Source organism: Aquarana catesbeiana, linkage group LG08, assembly GCF_042186555.1.
Source record: "Aquarana catesbeiana isolate 2022-GZ linkage group LG08, ASM4218655v1, whole genome shotgun sequence".
NCBI lineage: Eukaryota > Metazoa > Chordata > Amphibia > Anura > Ranidae > Aquarana > Aquarana catesbeiana.
In genome coordinates, this window is record NC_133331.1 from 2,463,446 (window position 1) to 2,481,381 (window position 17,936).

General features: G+C 46.5%; 1 protein-coding gene across 1 annotated transcript; it reads right to left on the bottom strand.

Moving 5' to 3' along the window:
- Positions 1-5,908: 5,908 nt before the first annotated feature.
- Positions 5,909-16,347, bottom strand: NOP2 (NOP2 nucleolar protein; the record flags this gene model as incomplete). The annotated part of the gene is given in 5 exon segments (XM_073595413.1): positions 5,909-6,585; positions 9,846-9,976; positions 11,676-11,773; positions 13,476-13,598; positions 16,258-16,347. Coding segments are annotated over 5 exon segments (786 nt in total), but the record flags the coding sequence as incomplete, so codon positions are not given.
- Positions 16,348-17,936: the final 1,589 nt, after the last annotated feature.

Here is a 17,936-nt window from a genome sequence, read left to right on the forward strand (position 1 = left end):
ACCACCTAAAGAATGGTGAGAGGCAGCTAAAAGATGCCAGGCACAAGGGTATAGCCTGTGAGCTAAAGGGGGGTAACCTGAGTACTCAAATTTTGGGGAAAAACTACTCAAGGACCCATCTGAGTGTACAAGCAGCCCTCCACTTGTAGATGCGGGGGCACACCTTTATGCACTGCAGCAGAGGGATTAGGCGACCTCTGGCTGGCTTTGAGCCTTATGGCTTGTGTGGGAGGTAGATTCTGAATGCCTATCTGCACCTACTGCTTAAGTAGATGGGTTTATTCCAACCCCTTGATCAACCTTCTGCGCTGAGGCTAAAACACATTACACCAAAAATTCTGAATGAACCCTCTTCACGCTGCCATGCATCCTATACATTTAGGCTGGCCAACTGGGTCAAAGTAATCCCTCTCTGGCCAGTCCCTACTCTACTATGCAAAATGCAAATGCTAAAGGGGAATACAATGCCAATGTTGGGGCCAATAGACACAAGTCATAGGAAAGCTACAGGTGCAGGTCTGGCCACTGACCTGCAATGCAATAAAAAAAAAAAAAAAAAAAAAAAAAAGATATACCTGTGCTCATATCCCAATAGATTCTACATGTCTGTAATTCAGCAGGTGCTAAAGAGGTGTGGCCACAAGTTAACACCAACAATTCTGGATGAGTCCTCTGCACACTACCCACACACCCCCCAAGCAAACCTCACCAAAAAAAAAAAAAAATCCTTCTCTGGCCATCTGGCCAGTCCCTACTCTACAAAACGCAAATGCTCCAGTGGGAATAGTGCCAATCTTGGAGCAAATAGTGGCCCGACCTGAACCTTGTAGCTCTTGCCCCATATTGGCACTATATCCACTGGAGTATTTGCATTTTGCAGAGTAGAGTAGGACTGGCCAGATATTACTTTGATGCAGTCTGCCAGCTTAAACATATATTGCAATATGAGTGAACCAAAAATCACTTTTTCTTTTTTTGTGTGTGCAAAGTTTCCTGGGGAGGATGTATGTATAGCAGTGTGCAGAGGTTTCATACAGAATTTTTGAGGACGCTGTACTGTACTGGTGACACCCTGATCTCACACCCGTTAAATGAGGACGCTGTACTGTACTGGTGACACCCTGATCTCACAACCGTTATATGATGACACTGTACTGTACTGGTGACACCCTGATCTCACACCCGTTATATGAGGACGCTGTACTGTACTGGTGACACCCTGATCTCACACCCGTTATATGAGGACGCTGTACTGTACTGGTGACACCCTGATCTCACACCCGTTATATGAGGACGCTGTACTGTACTGGTGACACCCTGATCTCACACCCGTTATATGAGGACGCTGTAGTGTACTGGTGACACCCTGATCTCACACCCGTTAAATGAGGACGCTGTACTGTACTGGTGACACCCTGATCTCACACCCATTATATGAGGACGCTGTACTGCACCGGTGACACCCTGATCTCACACCCGTTATATGAGGACGCTGTACTGCACCGGTGACACCCTGATCTCACACCCGTTATATGAGGACGCTGTACTGCACCGGTGACACCCTGATCTCACACCCGTTATATGAGGACGCTGTACTGCACAGGTGACACCCTGATCTCACACCCGTTATATGAGGACGCTGTACTGCACCGGTGACACCCTGATCTCACACCCGTTATATGAGGACACTGTACTGCACCGGTGACACCCTGATCTCACACCCGTTATATGAGGACGCTGTACTGTACTGGTGACACCCTGATCTCACACCCGTTATATGAGGACGCTGTACTGTACTGGTGACACCCTGATCTCACACCCGTTATATGAGGACGCTGTACTGTACTGGTGACACCCTGATCTCACACCCGTTATATGAGGACGCTGTACTGTACTGGTGACACCCTGATCTCACACCCGTTATATGAGGACGCTGTACTGTACTGGTGACACCCTGATCTCACACCCATTATATGAGGACGCTGTACTGCACCGGTGACACCCTGATCTCACACCCGTTATATGAGGACGCTGTACTGCACCGGTGACACCCTGATCTCACACCCGTTATATGAGGACGCTGTACTGCACCGGTGACACCCTGATCTCACACCCGTTATATGAGGACGCTGTACTGCACCGGTGACACCCTGATCTCACACCCGTTATATGAGGACGCTGTACTGCACCGGTGACACCCTGATCTCACACCCGTTATATGAGGACGCTGTACTGCACCGGTGACACCCTGATCTCACACCCGTTATATGAGGACGCTGTACTGCACAGGTGACACCCTGATCTCACACCCGTTATATGAGGACGCTGTACTGCACCGGTGACACCCTGATCTCACACCCGTTATATGAGGACGCTGTACTGTACTGGTGACACCCTGATCTCACACCCATTATATGAGGACGCTGTACTGCACCGGTGACACCCTGATCTCACACCCGTTATATGAGGACGCTGTACTGCACCGGTGACACCCTGATCTCACACCCGTTATATGAGGACGCTGTACTGCACAGGTGACACCCTGATCTCACACCCGTTATATGAGGACACTGTACTGCACCGGTGACACCCTGATCTCACACCCGTTATATGAGGACGCTGTACTGTACTGGTGACACCCTGATCTCACACCCGTTATATGAGGACGCTGTACTGTACTGGTGACACCCTGATCTCACACCCGTTATATGAGGACGCTGTACTGCACCGGTGACACCCTGATCTCACACCCCTTATATGAGGACGCTGTACTGTACTGGTGACACCCTGATCTCACACCCGTTATATGAGGACACTGTACTGCACCGGTGACACCCTGATCTCACACCCGTTATATGAGGACGCTGTACCGTACTGGTGACACCCTGATCTCACACCCGTTATATGAGGACGCTGTACCGCACCGGTGACACCCTGATCTCACACCCGTTATATGAGGACGCTGTACTGCACAGGTGACACCCTGATCTCACACCCGTTATATGAGGACGCTGTACTGCACCGGTGACACCCTGATCTCACACCCGTTATATGAGGACGCTGTACTGCACCGGTGACACCCTGATCTCACACCCGTTATATGAGGACGCTGTACTGTACTGGTGACACCCTGATCTCACACCCGTTATATGAGGACACTGTACTGCACAGGTGACACCCTGATCTCACACCCGTTATATGAGGACGCTGTACTGCACCGGTGACACCCTGATCTCACACCCGTTATATGAGGACGCTGTACTGCACCGGTGACACCCTGATCTCACACCCGCTATATATCAGTGCTGCCCTATCAGTGCCCCCTCATCAAAGGAGGAGAAAATTTACCTGTTTGCGTTTATAACAAACGATGAAAACTGTTTTTTTTCAAAATTGTCTGTCTTTTTTTGTTTGTTTAGCAAAAAATAAAAACTTCAGCGGCGATTAAATACCACCAAAAGAAAGCTCTATTTGTCTGAAAAATTATAAAAATACCATATGTGTACAGTGTTACACGACCGCACAATTGTCATTCAAAGTGACAACGCTGAAAGCTAAAAAAATGACCTGGGCAGGAAGGGGGTTTAAGTGCCCGGTGGGCAAGTGGTTAAAAAAACAAAAACAAAATGTTTTTGGAACGTGCCTGACCTTATGGAAATCTCCTTTGGACATTGTTATCCATTGTGTATTGTTTACCTGGTGCATATATGCTACCTTATTCTCATTTTTGGAATGTTGTACCTTATTTTTTTCTGTCTGTGATATACAAATTCAATTAAAAAAAAAAAGTAAGAAAAAAAGAAAAAAAAATGTATTTACTTTTTTCATTTTACAAAAAATTGTTAAAGATTACAACTTCAAAAAACTCGCCATGCCTCTTACTAAACACCTCGGACTGTCGACTTTCCAAAAAAGGGGTGATTTGGGGGGTATTTGTACTTTCCTGGCATTTTAAGGGTCTCAAGAAATAAGATCGGCCGTCAGTACATCAGGATTGATCAATTTTTAGATATATCCCATAGTTTGTAGGCGCTATAACTTTCACACAAGCTAAATAATATACATGACTGGGATTTTTTTTTTATAACCAAAGACATGTAGCAGAATACATTTTGTACATTTTGGCCTAAATATATGAAGAAATAATTTTTTTTTAAATTTTTGATCTTTTTTTGTTTATATAATAAAAAATCTCAGTGCTGATCAAATACCATCAAAATAAATCTCTATTTGTGTGAAATAAAAATGATATAAATGTTATTTGGGTACAGTGTTGCAGTTACCAGTTAAAGCAGCGCAGGGCTGAATAGCAAAAAATGGCCTGGGTCATAAAGGGGGGGGGGGGAAACCTTCCAGCGGTCAAGTACTTAAAATATAGAATATCAAAAAGAAACAAAGAAACCCTCTGACGGGACTTTAAAGGGAAATGACTCCAAAAAAATGGTGCATGCAAACAATAAAATGTATAAAATTATACTTTAATACAAATTCTAAAAAACATCAACACATAAAAGCTTTTTTTGTAGTCTTTGCCCTTTAACCTCTTCAGATCCGCACTATTGTCAAATGACGGTAACAGCGCGGATCTACATTGCCGGGACTGCGTCTATTGACGTCGTCCCGTGCACGAGCGGCCTGCGCACCCCCTGCAGGGCGTGCACGGCGCGCTCGGTGATCAGCGAGTCTATGAGACTCGCCTGATCACAGATCAGAGTAAGGGGTCGGTCCCAACCCCTTACCACATGATCAGCTGTCAGCCAATGACAGCTGATCATGTGATGTAAACAGAGCCGGTAATCGGCTATTTTTCCTCCTCGCTCTGACAGCGTGAGGAGGAAAAAAAACCCGATCACCGGCTTATATTAAAGGGACATCAGTCCCGATCATCTGCCCCCACAGCAACAGGCAGCAGTGCCGCCTACCAGTGCCCACCAGCGTCACCCATCAGTGCCCACAGTGCCACCCATCATTGCCCACAGTGCCACCCATCAGCGCCCACATCAGTGCAACAACAGTGCTGCACATCAGTGCCACCTATCAGTGCCCATCAGTGTGAACTACCAGTGCCCATCAGTGCCGCCCATCACTGACACCCATCAGTGGTATCTATCAATGCCACCTATCTGTGCCACCCATCAGCGCCGCCTTATCTGTGCCCATCAGTACCGGCTTATCTGTCCCCATCAGTACCGCCTTATCTGTCCCCATCAGTGCCGCCTTATCTGTCCCCATCAGTGCCGCCTTATCTGTCCCCATCAGTGCCGCCTTATCTGTCCCCATCAGTGCCGCCTTATCTGTCCCCATCAGTGCCGCCTTATCTGTCCCCATCAGTGCCGCCTTATCTGTCCCCATCAGTGCCGCCTTATCTGTCCCCATCAGTGCCGCCTTAACTGTGCCTATCAGTGCCGCCTTAACTGTGCCTATCAGTGCCGCCTTATCTGTCCCCATCAGTGCCGCCTTAACTGTGCCTATCAGTGCCCACCAGTGCCGCCTCATCAGCGCATATCAATGAAGGAGAAAAATTACCTGTTTGCAAAATTTTAAAACAAACTATGAAACATGATTTTTTTTTTTCAAAAGTTTCCATCTTTTTTTGTTTGTTTAGCAAAAAATAAAAATCCCAGCTGTGATTAAATACGACCAAAAGAAATCTCTATTTGTGGGGAAAAAAAGATAAAAATTTAGTTTGTGTACAGTGTTGTATGACCGCGCAATTGTCATTCAAAATGTGACAGCGCTGAAAGCTGAACATTGGTCTGGGCAGGAAGGGGTGATTAAGTGTCCAGTAAGCAAGTGGTTAAAGTCCCGTCAGAGGGTTTGTGTCTTTTTGATGTACTATTAGGGATTTCTCCTTTTCCCCAATAGAATTGAACACATTTTTGTAAAATACAGAATAAGACGGAAACAATTTTTGTTTTATATTCAATTTATAATAAAACAACAGATTCAAAACTCAACGTTAGAGCAAGGACTGGACTTGGAGGAGAAGGTCCAAGCACGCCTGGAGTATTTACACCCTCATTGCTTCACGTCTCGCCCTCCACCAGAGTCCATGTTCAGTACGGCACAGATCTCCCCCTACAGAGGGACGCGGGTTCTCTGGGAATTACCAACTCCTGCAGGGCGAGGAGGGACTCCGAGCAACTTCCCAGGCCATTGCATATAAAGAGAGTCTCAGAGTCCTGAGGATGGACAGGAGGTGGAGGAAGATACAAGGTCTAGAAGTGGAACCCAACGGAGACTATGTACTCTTCCTTTTCTTCTTCGCCAAGAACTTTTGTTTGTGTTTCATCTTCTGAGCTTTCTTCTTTGAAAAGGAGTTTGGAGTCGGCTTCTTCTGAGGTTGCTTCTTAGATGGGTTCGGAGTCGGCTTCTTATGGGGGTTCTGTTGGCTCTTCTTCTTCGCCGGGGAGTTCGGACTTTTTGCGGGACTGTGTTGGGTCTGCTTCTTGGCGGGGTTCTTCTGATCCGGCTTCTTTGTAGGCACAGTCTGGCTTTGCTTCTTCTGGACTTGTAGCTCAGTTGTTTCTTCTGTCTTCTCCGCAGTGGTCTCCTCAGCCTGCTCTGTGCCGGAGGCCTCGGTTCCTTTATTGGGAGAAATACAAAAGATTAAACCACATGCTCTCTTTTTTAAAGAAAGCTACTAAGAACCCACAAACAATATAGATTTTTTTTTTTTTTTTTTTAAGCAGGGGCCCTGGAGAATAAAATGGCGGTAGTTGCAATTTGTTTTTATTTTGCAGGATATTTGCTCAATTATTAAACACATTTTCAGGAAAAAATGCACTAAAAGTATATTTTAGTGCAAATACAATATTATACCAAATGTTTTGCCAAAATAAGAAAAAGATTGTGTTGTGTCAATTAGATACTAAACATGTCACGTCTTAAAATTGCGCACACCCATGGAATTGCAAAAAAATCCAAATTCTTCTAAGTCTGCGCTTTAAAAGCACTTTTTATATGGGGTGTGTATGGGAGTGACAAGGGTGCTTAAAAAGAATAATATTTACTTTAATATATACATTTATTAAAAATATAAATAAACTGCATAACATTTAATTTCAATTATATATTAAAGTCAAACTATAGGCAAAACTTTTTTTCTCATTTTGGATAGAATATGGGAGGGTCACAACCCCTGTCAGTTTATTTTTTGCTATGGGTGTCCCATTGCAGAGATTTCCCTTCACTTCCTGTCCCCATAGCCAAACAGGAAGTGAGAGGAAATCTCTGCAAATTAAAGGGAATTCTTTGTGGCCTCCCAGGTCATCAGAACAAGTGTCCCCAAGGGGGAGATTTTGCTTTTCCAGGGACAACTCAATATTTGGGATATTCTTTTACTTTCAATGATAACAGTAAACAGGACAAATTTAAGAGGGAAGTTTCAGGGAAAAAACATTTTTTTTCAAAATAAACCACTTTGAAGCAAAATAATGGTCAGTGCCCATCTGCAGCCTGATCTGCGCCCATCTGCAGCCTCAATGCAGCCTGATCTGCGCCCATCTGCAGCCTCAATGCAGCCTGATCTGCGCCCATCTGCAGCCTCAATGCAGCCTGATCTGCGCCCATCTGCAGCCTCAATGCAGCCTGATCTGCGCCCATCTGCAGCCTCAATGCAGCCTCATCTGCAGCCTCAATGCAGCCTCATCTGCAGCCTCAATGCAGCCTCATCTGCAGCCTCAATGCAGCCTCATCTGCAGCCTCATCTGCGCCCATCTGCAGCCTCAATGCAGCCTCATCTGCGCCCATCTGCAGCCTCAATGCAGCCTCATCTGCGCCCATCTGCAGCCTCAATGCAGCCTCATCTGCGCCCATCTGCAGCCTCAATGCAGCCTCATCTGCGCCCATCTGCAGCCTCAATGCAGCCCCATCTGCAGCCTCAATGCAGCCTCAATGCAGCCTCAATGCAGCCCCATCTGCAGCCTCATCTGCGCCCATCTGCAGCCTCATCTGCGCCCATCTGCAGCCTCAATGCAGCCTCATCTGCGCCCATCTGCAGCCTCAATGCAGCCTCATCTGCGCCCATCTGCAGCCTCAATGCAGCCTCATCTGCGCCCATCTGCAGCCTCATCTGCGCCCATCTGCAGCCTCAATGCAGCCTCATCTGCGCCCATCTGCAGCCTCAATGCAGCCTCATCTGCGCCCATCTGCAGCCTCAATGCAGCCTCATCTGCGCCCATCTGCAGCCTCATCTGCGCCCATCTGCAGCCTCATCTGCGCCCATCTGCAGCCTCATCTGCGCCCATCTGCGCCCATCTGCAGCCTCAATGCAGCCTCATCTGCGCCCATCTGCAGCCTCAATGCAGCCTCATCTGCGCCCATCTGCAGCCTCAATGCAGCCTCATCTGCGCCCATCTGCAGCCTCAATGCAGCCTCATCTGCGCCCATCTGCAGCCTCAATGCAGCCTCATCTGCGCCCATCTGCAGCCTCAATGCAGCCTGATCTGCGCCCATCTACAGCCTCAATGCAGCCTGATCTGCGCCCATCTAGAGCCTCAATGCAGCCTGATCTGCGCCCATCTGGAGCCTCAATGCAGCCTGATCTGCGCCCATCTACAGCCTCAATGCAGCCTGATCTGCGCCCATCTACAGCCTCAATGCAGCCTGATCTGCGCCCATCTAGAGCCTCAATGCAGCCTGATCTGCGCCCATCTGGAGCCTCAATGCAGCCTGATCTGCGCCCATCTACAGCCTCAATGCAGCCTGATCTGCGCCCATCTCCCATCAATGCAGCCTGATGCCCATCTGCAGCCTCACCATCTCTCATGCAGGAAATCACCGAGCCGTGATCTCCTGTTTACTCGGCTCTCAGTCGGCAGTCACATACACAGTCCCGCCTTCACCATCGGTATTGGACCAGCTCCTGTGATTGACAGAACACTGGTCCAATGTGACGTCAGAGCCGATTATACAGGAGATGACGGCTCGGTGAATTCCGGCAGTGCTCATCCCCCTCCGAGGTGCACTATCGGCGTATAACACGCACCCGTGATTTGCCCCCTATTTTCAGGGGCAAAAAGTGCGTGATATATATATATACACACACATATACATACACACATATACACACTGTATATAAAATGCATTTAATATTTAAAAATGTAATGCAGTTAATGTATATTAATATATTGATAGTATAACTAAATGCACAACCTTTTGTTTAGTTTTGGATGGAGTGGAGATGTCAGGTTTTTATTGTCTGTGTCCCCGTTGGGGAGATTTCCCCCGCTCTCTTTTTGTCCTGTTTACCAATATATTTTATATTTATTCTATATCATTTTTTATTTAATTTTTTACTTTGTATTGCTATCACAAGGGGCCCAACAACCCCCCTATGTGATAGCATGTGGATGTGACAGGTCCTCTTTATTGAGACATTGGAGGTTTTTTTAGACCCCCAATGCAGATATCGGATCAGAGATCACAGATATCTGCATCCTCATCTCCACCAGACCAGGAATATCAACATCTTATTCTACAAATGCCACTTGTGTGACCATCACGCTAATCCTCTGACTTCAATACTTTCAGACACGAATTCACACCGAGTATGCAGAGGAAGATGATTGATTATACTTTGGACTGATCTGCACCATAGATTGGTGACTCAAAGTACTGAGCAGACAGATAGCCAGGCAAACAGCATTTTCTGTCAACAATCTTGGCATACTTTGCTTCCTCAAAAAGTTTCCTTTAAATGGCGAGTCCGCCCAACGGTGATATTCCAGTATATAGGGGGCTATGGTGGTTCCTCAAATCGTGGAAAGACATTGACCATCTGTAATCCGTGGCATAAAAACTCTTTGTATCCATCTGTCGGGGGAGATTAAATCATTGCTTACCTTCTTTTGTTGAAGGAATGGTGTTTGCGAATTTACGGAACTTTGCGATGAAGAAGCCCTCCATGTTGTGGGTGTGCGGATAGAAGCGGCGGGTCAGACGGAGGGATTGGTGGAACCGGCGTTCCTTAAACCTGCAGAGAAAGAAGGTCAATCACCATAAAGATAACCAAAGTTATGGTGGAGTTGGTGACCCGGCTCTCTCCATATACAGCTGTCACATGACCCGGCTCTCTCCATATACAGCTGTCACATGACTCGACTCTCTCCATATACAGCTGTCACATGACTCGACTCTCTCCACATACAGCCGTCACATGACCCGGCTCTCTCCATATACAGCTGTCACATGACCCGGCTCTCTCCATATACAGCTGTCACATGACCCGGCTCTCTCCATATACAGCTGTCACATGACCCGACTCTCTCCCATATCCAGCTGTCACATGCCCCGCCTCTCCCCCATATCCAGCTGTCACATGACCCGGCTCTCTCCCATATACAGTTGTCACATGACCCGACTCTCTCCCATATACAGCGGTCACATGACCCGACTCTCTCCCATATACAGCTGTCACATGACCCGACTCTCTCCCATATCCAGCTGTCACATGACCCGACTCTCTCCCATATACAGCGGTCACATGACCCGACTCTCTCCCATATACAGCTGTCACATGCCCCGCCTCTCCCCCATATCCAGCTGTCACATGACCCGGCTCTCTCCCATATACAGTTGTCACATGACCCGACTCTCTCCATATACAGCTGTCACATGACCCGGCTCTCTCCCATATACAGTTGTCACATGACCCGACTCTCTCCATATACAGCTGTCACATGACCCGCCTCTCCCCCATATACAGCTGTCACATGACCCGGCTCTCCCCCATATACAGCTGTCACATGACCCGTCTCTCCATATACAGCCGTCACATGACCCGACTCTCTCCATATACAGCTGTCACATGACCCGGCTCTCTCCCAGCCTGTCTGCGGGGAAAAATAAGCAGCACATGTTCAAAATAATAATAAAAAAATAAAACAGCCTTTGGGATACAGCGTGAAAACAAATATCAATAAACTGTTTTAAATTGTCAAATACATATTTGAAATAAAATCTTTATTATTTTGTGGCAATAACATGGTGTGGGCAGATTTCTGCCAGTCACAGGCTGTGTCACGCCCCCTCCAGCCTGTCTTAGAATAACAGGGAAGTGAAGCCTCCATTAATCTACATGTAATATCCTGACCGCCCTGTGTTTAACTGGTTAGTGGGGATGGAGGAGGAGGAGGGAGGGAGTGGCCTGTCATTGGGTACACGCCCACATGTGTGACTCTATAGTCACATGGGCTGCTCAGATGTGATAGGAAGGAAATGCTCAGCATAGAAACTCACTGAGAACTGAGCATGTGCAGAGCTGCCACCACAGCTGCATTGGGGACATGGACAGAAGAGGGAAGTAGAGAGCAGCAAGATCAACCAGGTATTTTGCAAAATACAGAAAAGCAACTTGTAAGTGATGAGCGAGTATGACCGGCATGGAATCCACCATTTATTACCAGGAGCCTCAAACGGTTACACACCAACTCTCTCTCTCTATATATATATAGGTATAGAGAGAGAGCGCGCAAGAGAGGTATGTGTGTTTAATATATATATATATATATATACATACACACACACTATATCCTGCTAGCTGTGACCCGCTTGGTCCTGCCACACACATAGAAATCACATCATTAAGTGGAAAATACACATAAACCAGATATGGAAGCAGCTCCAGGTTGTGGGGCGATCCTTTATTAATATTTTATTTATGAAGGACTTACCTTACAAAACCTTCTTTACCAAAGTCCAGCCCTGTGGGTACAAGTTTGACATTTCTTTTCTTCAAGGCGTAGTCCACCACACACTCATTCTCCTCCACCTGGAGACACATATTAGAGAGGTACATGGGGGGTGTGGGGGGAGAAGAAGACAAAAGTCAACGGGGTGGATTTACTAAAAGGCAAATAGACGGTGCACTCCGCAGGGGAAGTTGCTCTCATATTCCACAGATCTTAGTAAATGAGCAGAAGCTCTGCTGATTACCATCATCCAATCATGTGCAAGCAAAAAAAGCAAAAAGGTTTTTTTTTTTTTAAATTATCCTTGCATGTAATTGGACATTGTTTACCACACTGACATTTACTAAGAAAAAAAAAAAAAAAAAAAAAAAAAGGAGTGCACAATCTATTTGTCTTCAGTCAATCGACTCCCCCAGTGTGTATCTAAGACACAATTAAAGCTTCACCTGCTTATACATTGGGGGGAAAATACCGATCGTCTCCCCCGCAGATTGTGTAAGTTTTGCCCCCTTACATAGAAATGAAGGGTCTATAATTTTTATCATAGGTGTATTTTATATGATAGAGACAGAATATCAACCAAAAATCCAGAAAAATCACACAATACAAATGTTATAAATGGAGTAAAATAAGTATTTGATCCCCTTAGTAGTTGGTGGAGAAACCCTTGTTGGTGATCACAGAGGTCAGACGTTTCTTGTAGGTGGTGACCAGGTTTGTACACATCTCAGGAGGGATTTTGGGCCACTCTTCTCTAAAACTGAACCAAAAATGCTTAATGGAGGCGTTTTTGAGGCACTTTCCATTAATTTTAATAGGGAGGAGTGTTTTTGGTGCTTTTAACTCTAAACTGATAACCTCTTAAAAAAAAAAAAAAAAAAAAGTTGTCTATGGAGATTTTTTAAGTACCAAAGTTTGGCGCCATTCCACAAGTGTGGCAATTTTAAAGCGTGACATGTTGGGTATCCATTTACTCAGCGTAAAATCATGTTTTATATTTTACCAAACAATGTGGTATTATATTGTGTTTGCTTTCAATAAAATTCCTTAAAGTGTATTTTATTCCGAAAAAAATTATTTTCAAGGGTCTTTGCTTTATAAAAAAAAAAATATATATATATAAATCTTTTTTTTTTTTTTAAATGTTTGGGGGTTCTAAGTAATTTTCTAGCAAAAAAATTATACATTTTACACGTAGAAGAGAAATGTCAGAACTGACCCAGTAGGCAAGTTGTTTATATTAAAAAAAAAAAAAAAATTTAAAGTCAGCAGCTACAAATACTGCAGCTGTTGACTTTTAAAATATGGACACTTACCTGTCCAGGGCGCCCGGGATGTCCTCACCCAAAGCTGACCCGTCCCTCGGCTCTGGGTGGAGGCGCCACCATCTTAAGTGAGGGAATCAGGAAGTGAAGCCTTGCAGCTTCACAGCCTGGTTCCCTACTGCACGTGTGTGAGTTGCGCTGCACATTCTGACTGCTGTCTTCTGGGACCCGAGCGTCTCCCGGAAGATAGCAGGGGGAATGGAGGAGGGGCTGCACATGGCGTAGATCGCCCCGGATAATGCGGTGGGAGCAAATACCCGGATTAGACAGGTATCTGCTCCCCCCTGAAAGGTGCTAAATGTGACACTGTAGGGGGAAGGGTGGGGCGGATAAGCGGAAGTTCCATTTCTGGGCGGAGCTCCGCTTTAATGACACCTTCCATGGGGGTTTGTGTGTTTTGCAGTAAAAGGAAAGCCTTGGTACCAATGTTACTGGACAGACAGACAGACAGACTCACTGTAATGGAACACGTGCAATAGACCAGGAATCCTCCAGCTGATGATTGGGCATCCAGGGAGTCGATGGCGCTCAGGATCAGCTCCTTCTGAATGTGGGCACAGCGCTGGATATCCTGGAGGGTCTGCGGGAGGAAGTCATGAATGGTAAATACACAGTGGGATCTTTTTCTCCTTACATTGTTGGAATTGTTCACTCCTGAGGCTCCCCGATCAGCCTGAGGATTATGACGATGATGGGGCCTTCGTAGCGGAGAACCTGCCAAAGCTGTTATCTAATCTGACCGAACGTACGTCTTCAGTCCATTCACAAGGGACAGACACCCCGGGGATATCTTCAAGGGGGCTGCTGATAGAAATCACCCTGTAGAGCCTACCTGACAAATTTTTTTTTTTTTAATCTTTGTTTTTTACAATGCTGTTGGGGGGGGGGGGGGGGGATCTTTGGTGAGACCCCTGACATTTGCCCATATTGCCTCTGCCGACACAGCGGGGACATATTCCGATCCTGATGTTATAGACACACATACGGGATTCTTGCCCATTCACCATCAGCTTACAGCAGAAGCCCCGAGGAAGGGGAGGAGTCTTTGTTCTCCTGAAACGCGTTGGCTTAACTTGTTGCTTCTTTCAATAAACGACTACAAATTCCCCTTCATACTTGCCTTTCATTGGATATTGTGCGCTGTTTTTCCACCTTCCTTCACCATCTCACCCTTGAGACAGAGAAAGGGAGCGAGAACACAGATTCTTCCTTTCACTGCAGCCTCAGCTGCACTGAAGATGAATGAACAGGACACAGAGGCTCCTCTCCATTCATAAACTGAAGAATAGTAAACAGAGTTTACTATGCTTCAGCTATCAATGGACACAGGAGCGTTCGGTACTGATCATTTACTATGTCTATTCATTCACTAGAGCAGACAGGCAGGAAATCAGTGTGGCGGGACACGGGGATATTGGGATATCACAGGAACAATGACCCGTGTCTGTGTCTCTCCCTCCAGCAGCTGAAAGCCAGTGGGAGGGAGATGGGGAGAAACTGGCTTTCAGCTGCTGCAGAAAGCTGCACAGGGCATCATTACTGTATTTAACTCCTGCCCTGCTGCTCTGACCCTCCTCCCTGTCTGGGCCTCCTACTGGAGGACCACTGCTACCCCCCCCTATCGGCAGGCCGTGATCCTAAACACTCCAAAAGAGGAAAAGCAATTATTATAATGTAACTGAATGGTGACATCACGCTCTCCAACCACAACCAATACTCCATATTGCCATCACACACGTTCCTGGATAAAACTCCAGAAGAAGATTTGGGAGCTGCAGCAACCACCACAGCTGGGAACAGCAGACCACGGATCGTCAAGTAGCGTCCAAACGATTTTTTATTGAGAGCGTGATCACGTCACAGAACAGGGAGTGTAATGTTTCATCCTGCAGGACCCCTTCATCAGGCATGTGATGATGAAGGGGTCCTGCGTGACCCCGAAACGTTGCACTCCCTGTTCTGTGAAGTGATCCTGTTTCAATACAAAAATTTCTTGGACGCTACTTGACGATCCGTGGAGTGCTGGAAAATATCCTCTTTTTGATGCACTTCAATCAGAATCTGATTTGCATTCATTCAGAAAATGCATTCTCTGACGGGCGCCCATGCCAGGCAGCCAACCTCCTGTGTTCACACAACGCATCAGGCCAGAGGCTCAGCACGGGAAGCTAGTGGAGGTCACTGTAGTAGCGGTGTAGTAGTGGTATCTACTTCAGTGATTTACAGCTTCCAGGGGGGTGGGGTGGTGGTGGTTAGATCGGCTAGGCATGGTATATACATAGATACACTGGTACAACCTGGAACAATGTAACATTTATAGGTAAAGTTGATCCAGGGAAAATCCGATTGCCTCTCTGGGATCAGGAAGGAATTTTTTCCCCTGCTGTAGCAAATTGGAGCATGCTCTGCTGGGGTTTTTTGCCTTCCTCTGGATCAACTGTGGGTATAGTATTGGGTATATTGGATTGTACGTTTTTTTTTTTTTTTTTTTTTTTTTTTTTTATGGTTGGACTGGATGGACTTGTGTCTTTTTTCAACCTGACTAACTATGTAACTATGTAACTATGTAAAAAAAAAAAAAACTTCATGCCTAAAATTCTTCTTTAAAGCGGACTGCCACCCAAAAGGGGAAGTTATGCTTTAAGGCCTCCTCCCCCCGCTCCTGTTTGTAAAATAGCGCTTATGGGGAGGAGAGGGGGAGCAGGCAACCGATTTTGACAGGTACCCACTCCCACTTGTGTGCGCCGACTCCCTAGGCGATCGGAAGAGGAAGAGGAAGTTCTCCACCCCATCTCAGTCTTCTGGGAGACGTGACAGGTCCCAGAAGACTGTGGGACCCTTCACAGTGCAGGGCGCCGCTCGCGCATGCGCCGGGGGGCACCCAGCTGTGAAGAAGCAAGCGGACACAGCAGGGTGCCCGTAGTAAAGATGCTGACGAGAGAGGAGGCAGGGAGAAAACGGCCAGGGGGAGCTCACCGCTAGATCGTGGGACAAGCGAATAGCTCTTTATTAAAAGTCAGCAGCTGCAGTTTTTGTAGCTGCTGAGTTTTTATTTTTCAGTTGAGAGACTGGAGTTCTTTAAGTGTCTTGATCTGATTGACCTTCATATTACATGCAGACGACGCCCTTGGGGATGGGCGATGGTGGTGGTGATGGTGCTGGTGGCATCAATCCTCCCAGTAGAGTGCAGCACACAGTGGTTAGCTATGATGTCATGAACCATCCCTTTCCTCGCTCACCTTGTTGGTTTTCACTGCCGGATCTTTGCTGATGACGCCGGTCCCACTGCATGGGGCATCCAGGAGCACCCGATCAAACCCCCCGAGGACCTGGCAATGACAAGGCATCAGGTGTAATACAGGAATAGGACAGAGGTTCAAGGATTAGGGGGGCAAAAAAAGGATTATATATTACACAACCAGCAGAGGGCGCTTCAGTGTCTCCTAGCATGACTTGAACAAATCAACTGGCCTTTAGATCCCTCATCAAGTCGAGTTGAAGAGACGAATAAAATGAAATCTGAAGGCCCTACCTGACAAATCAGTTTGATTCTACTCCAACAAATAGGGCTTCTTAGAGGCAGCACTGAGGGACCCCCTGTGGGTGAACCAACAGTGGGGGACAGGAGTCAGCACAGGGTAACCCACACCAGCCACTGCATTCATCACGATCAAAAAAGAGATTGCAATATTCTAGCTGCAATGCTCTATAATCCATTTCCTTAGAGAGCTCATATACTCCCCTCTACTTCCCCTCATTTCAGCACTGCAGCCGCCATCAGTCCCTTCAAAGGGACATTTCCGGGAACATCTGAGGTCTGTGTGCTTGTAGTTCCTTCTTCTGAACCCGACATCACTGCTGTGTCCCCCAGTTCCATTGGGAACAGAAGATTGAGCCGCAGCCCATTCATAAAATGTAGGCTGCATTGCAAAGCGTCTGACTGGGCTTTCCTTCCAGATTTTTTTTTCTTCATTTATTTGAGCTGTGGGCTGCTCGTTTCCAAATCAAGGGGGGAGAGTGTAAACAAGTCACACCCATCCAGTCGCACGACACTGGAGTCCTACAAGTATGAATGGAGCCTTGCACCCAGGGGCGATCATCTGTCCCTAGCTGCAAGTAGTCAATCGCTCCATGTGTGATTACATATAAACACTGGCGGAGAGCTGCGGCCGCTCTCCTTGCTTTGTACAGGCTGAGAACAAATATTTGCATCCACCTGTGAATCCAGCTGTAGGATTCTTGCTGCGTCTGGCACTAAAATATCATGTGAATGATCACTTTAAAGTTTTAGGCCTCGTTCCGAGGTGAGTACTACAGAGTACACCCATGTAAGGGCCACGTTTGCCCAAAATGGGGGGCTGCACAGGTTTTCGGTCCCAACGCAGGCAGTTCCATTCATGTCAATTGGAAGGCGGTAGCAGTGTGTGTTCCGGGTTGTGTAGTTGAGAGTCTGTGTCTGTGCAGCTCCACCCAACTGACATGAATGGGACCGGATGCATGGGGACGCATGAAACAACCTGTACATTCCTGTTATACACGTCTGATACTTTTATCATTTCTATTTCCTGATGTAAATAAAATGTGCTGCTACATAGTATGATAATAGTGCACCCAATAGTATCAATCTAGAAAATGATAATTTTTGGAGGACTTTCACGGTATCCACTTGTATTCACAACGCTACATCTGATTTAAAATCATCATATTTTTTACAAAAATTGATAAAATAATTGATACAATAATCACAGGAAAACAATTAGAGATGTCAAAAAGAGAAAGTCATTCAAAGCCTTTGTGCACTGGTCCAAAACATTTGTTGGAGGGGGGATTATGATGTGGGGGGGAGGGGGGATTATGATGTGGGGGGGAGGGGGGATTATGATGTGGGGGGGGAGGGGGGATTATGATAGGGGGGATT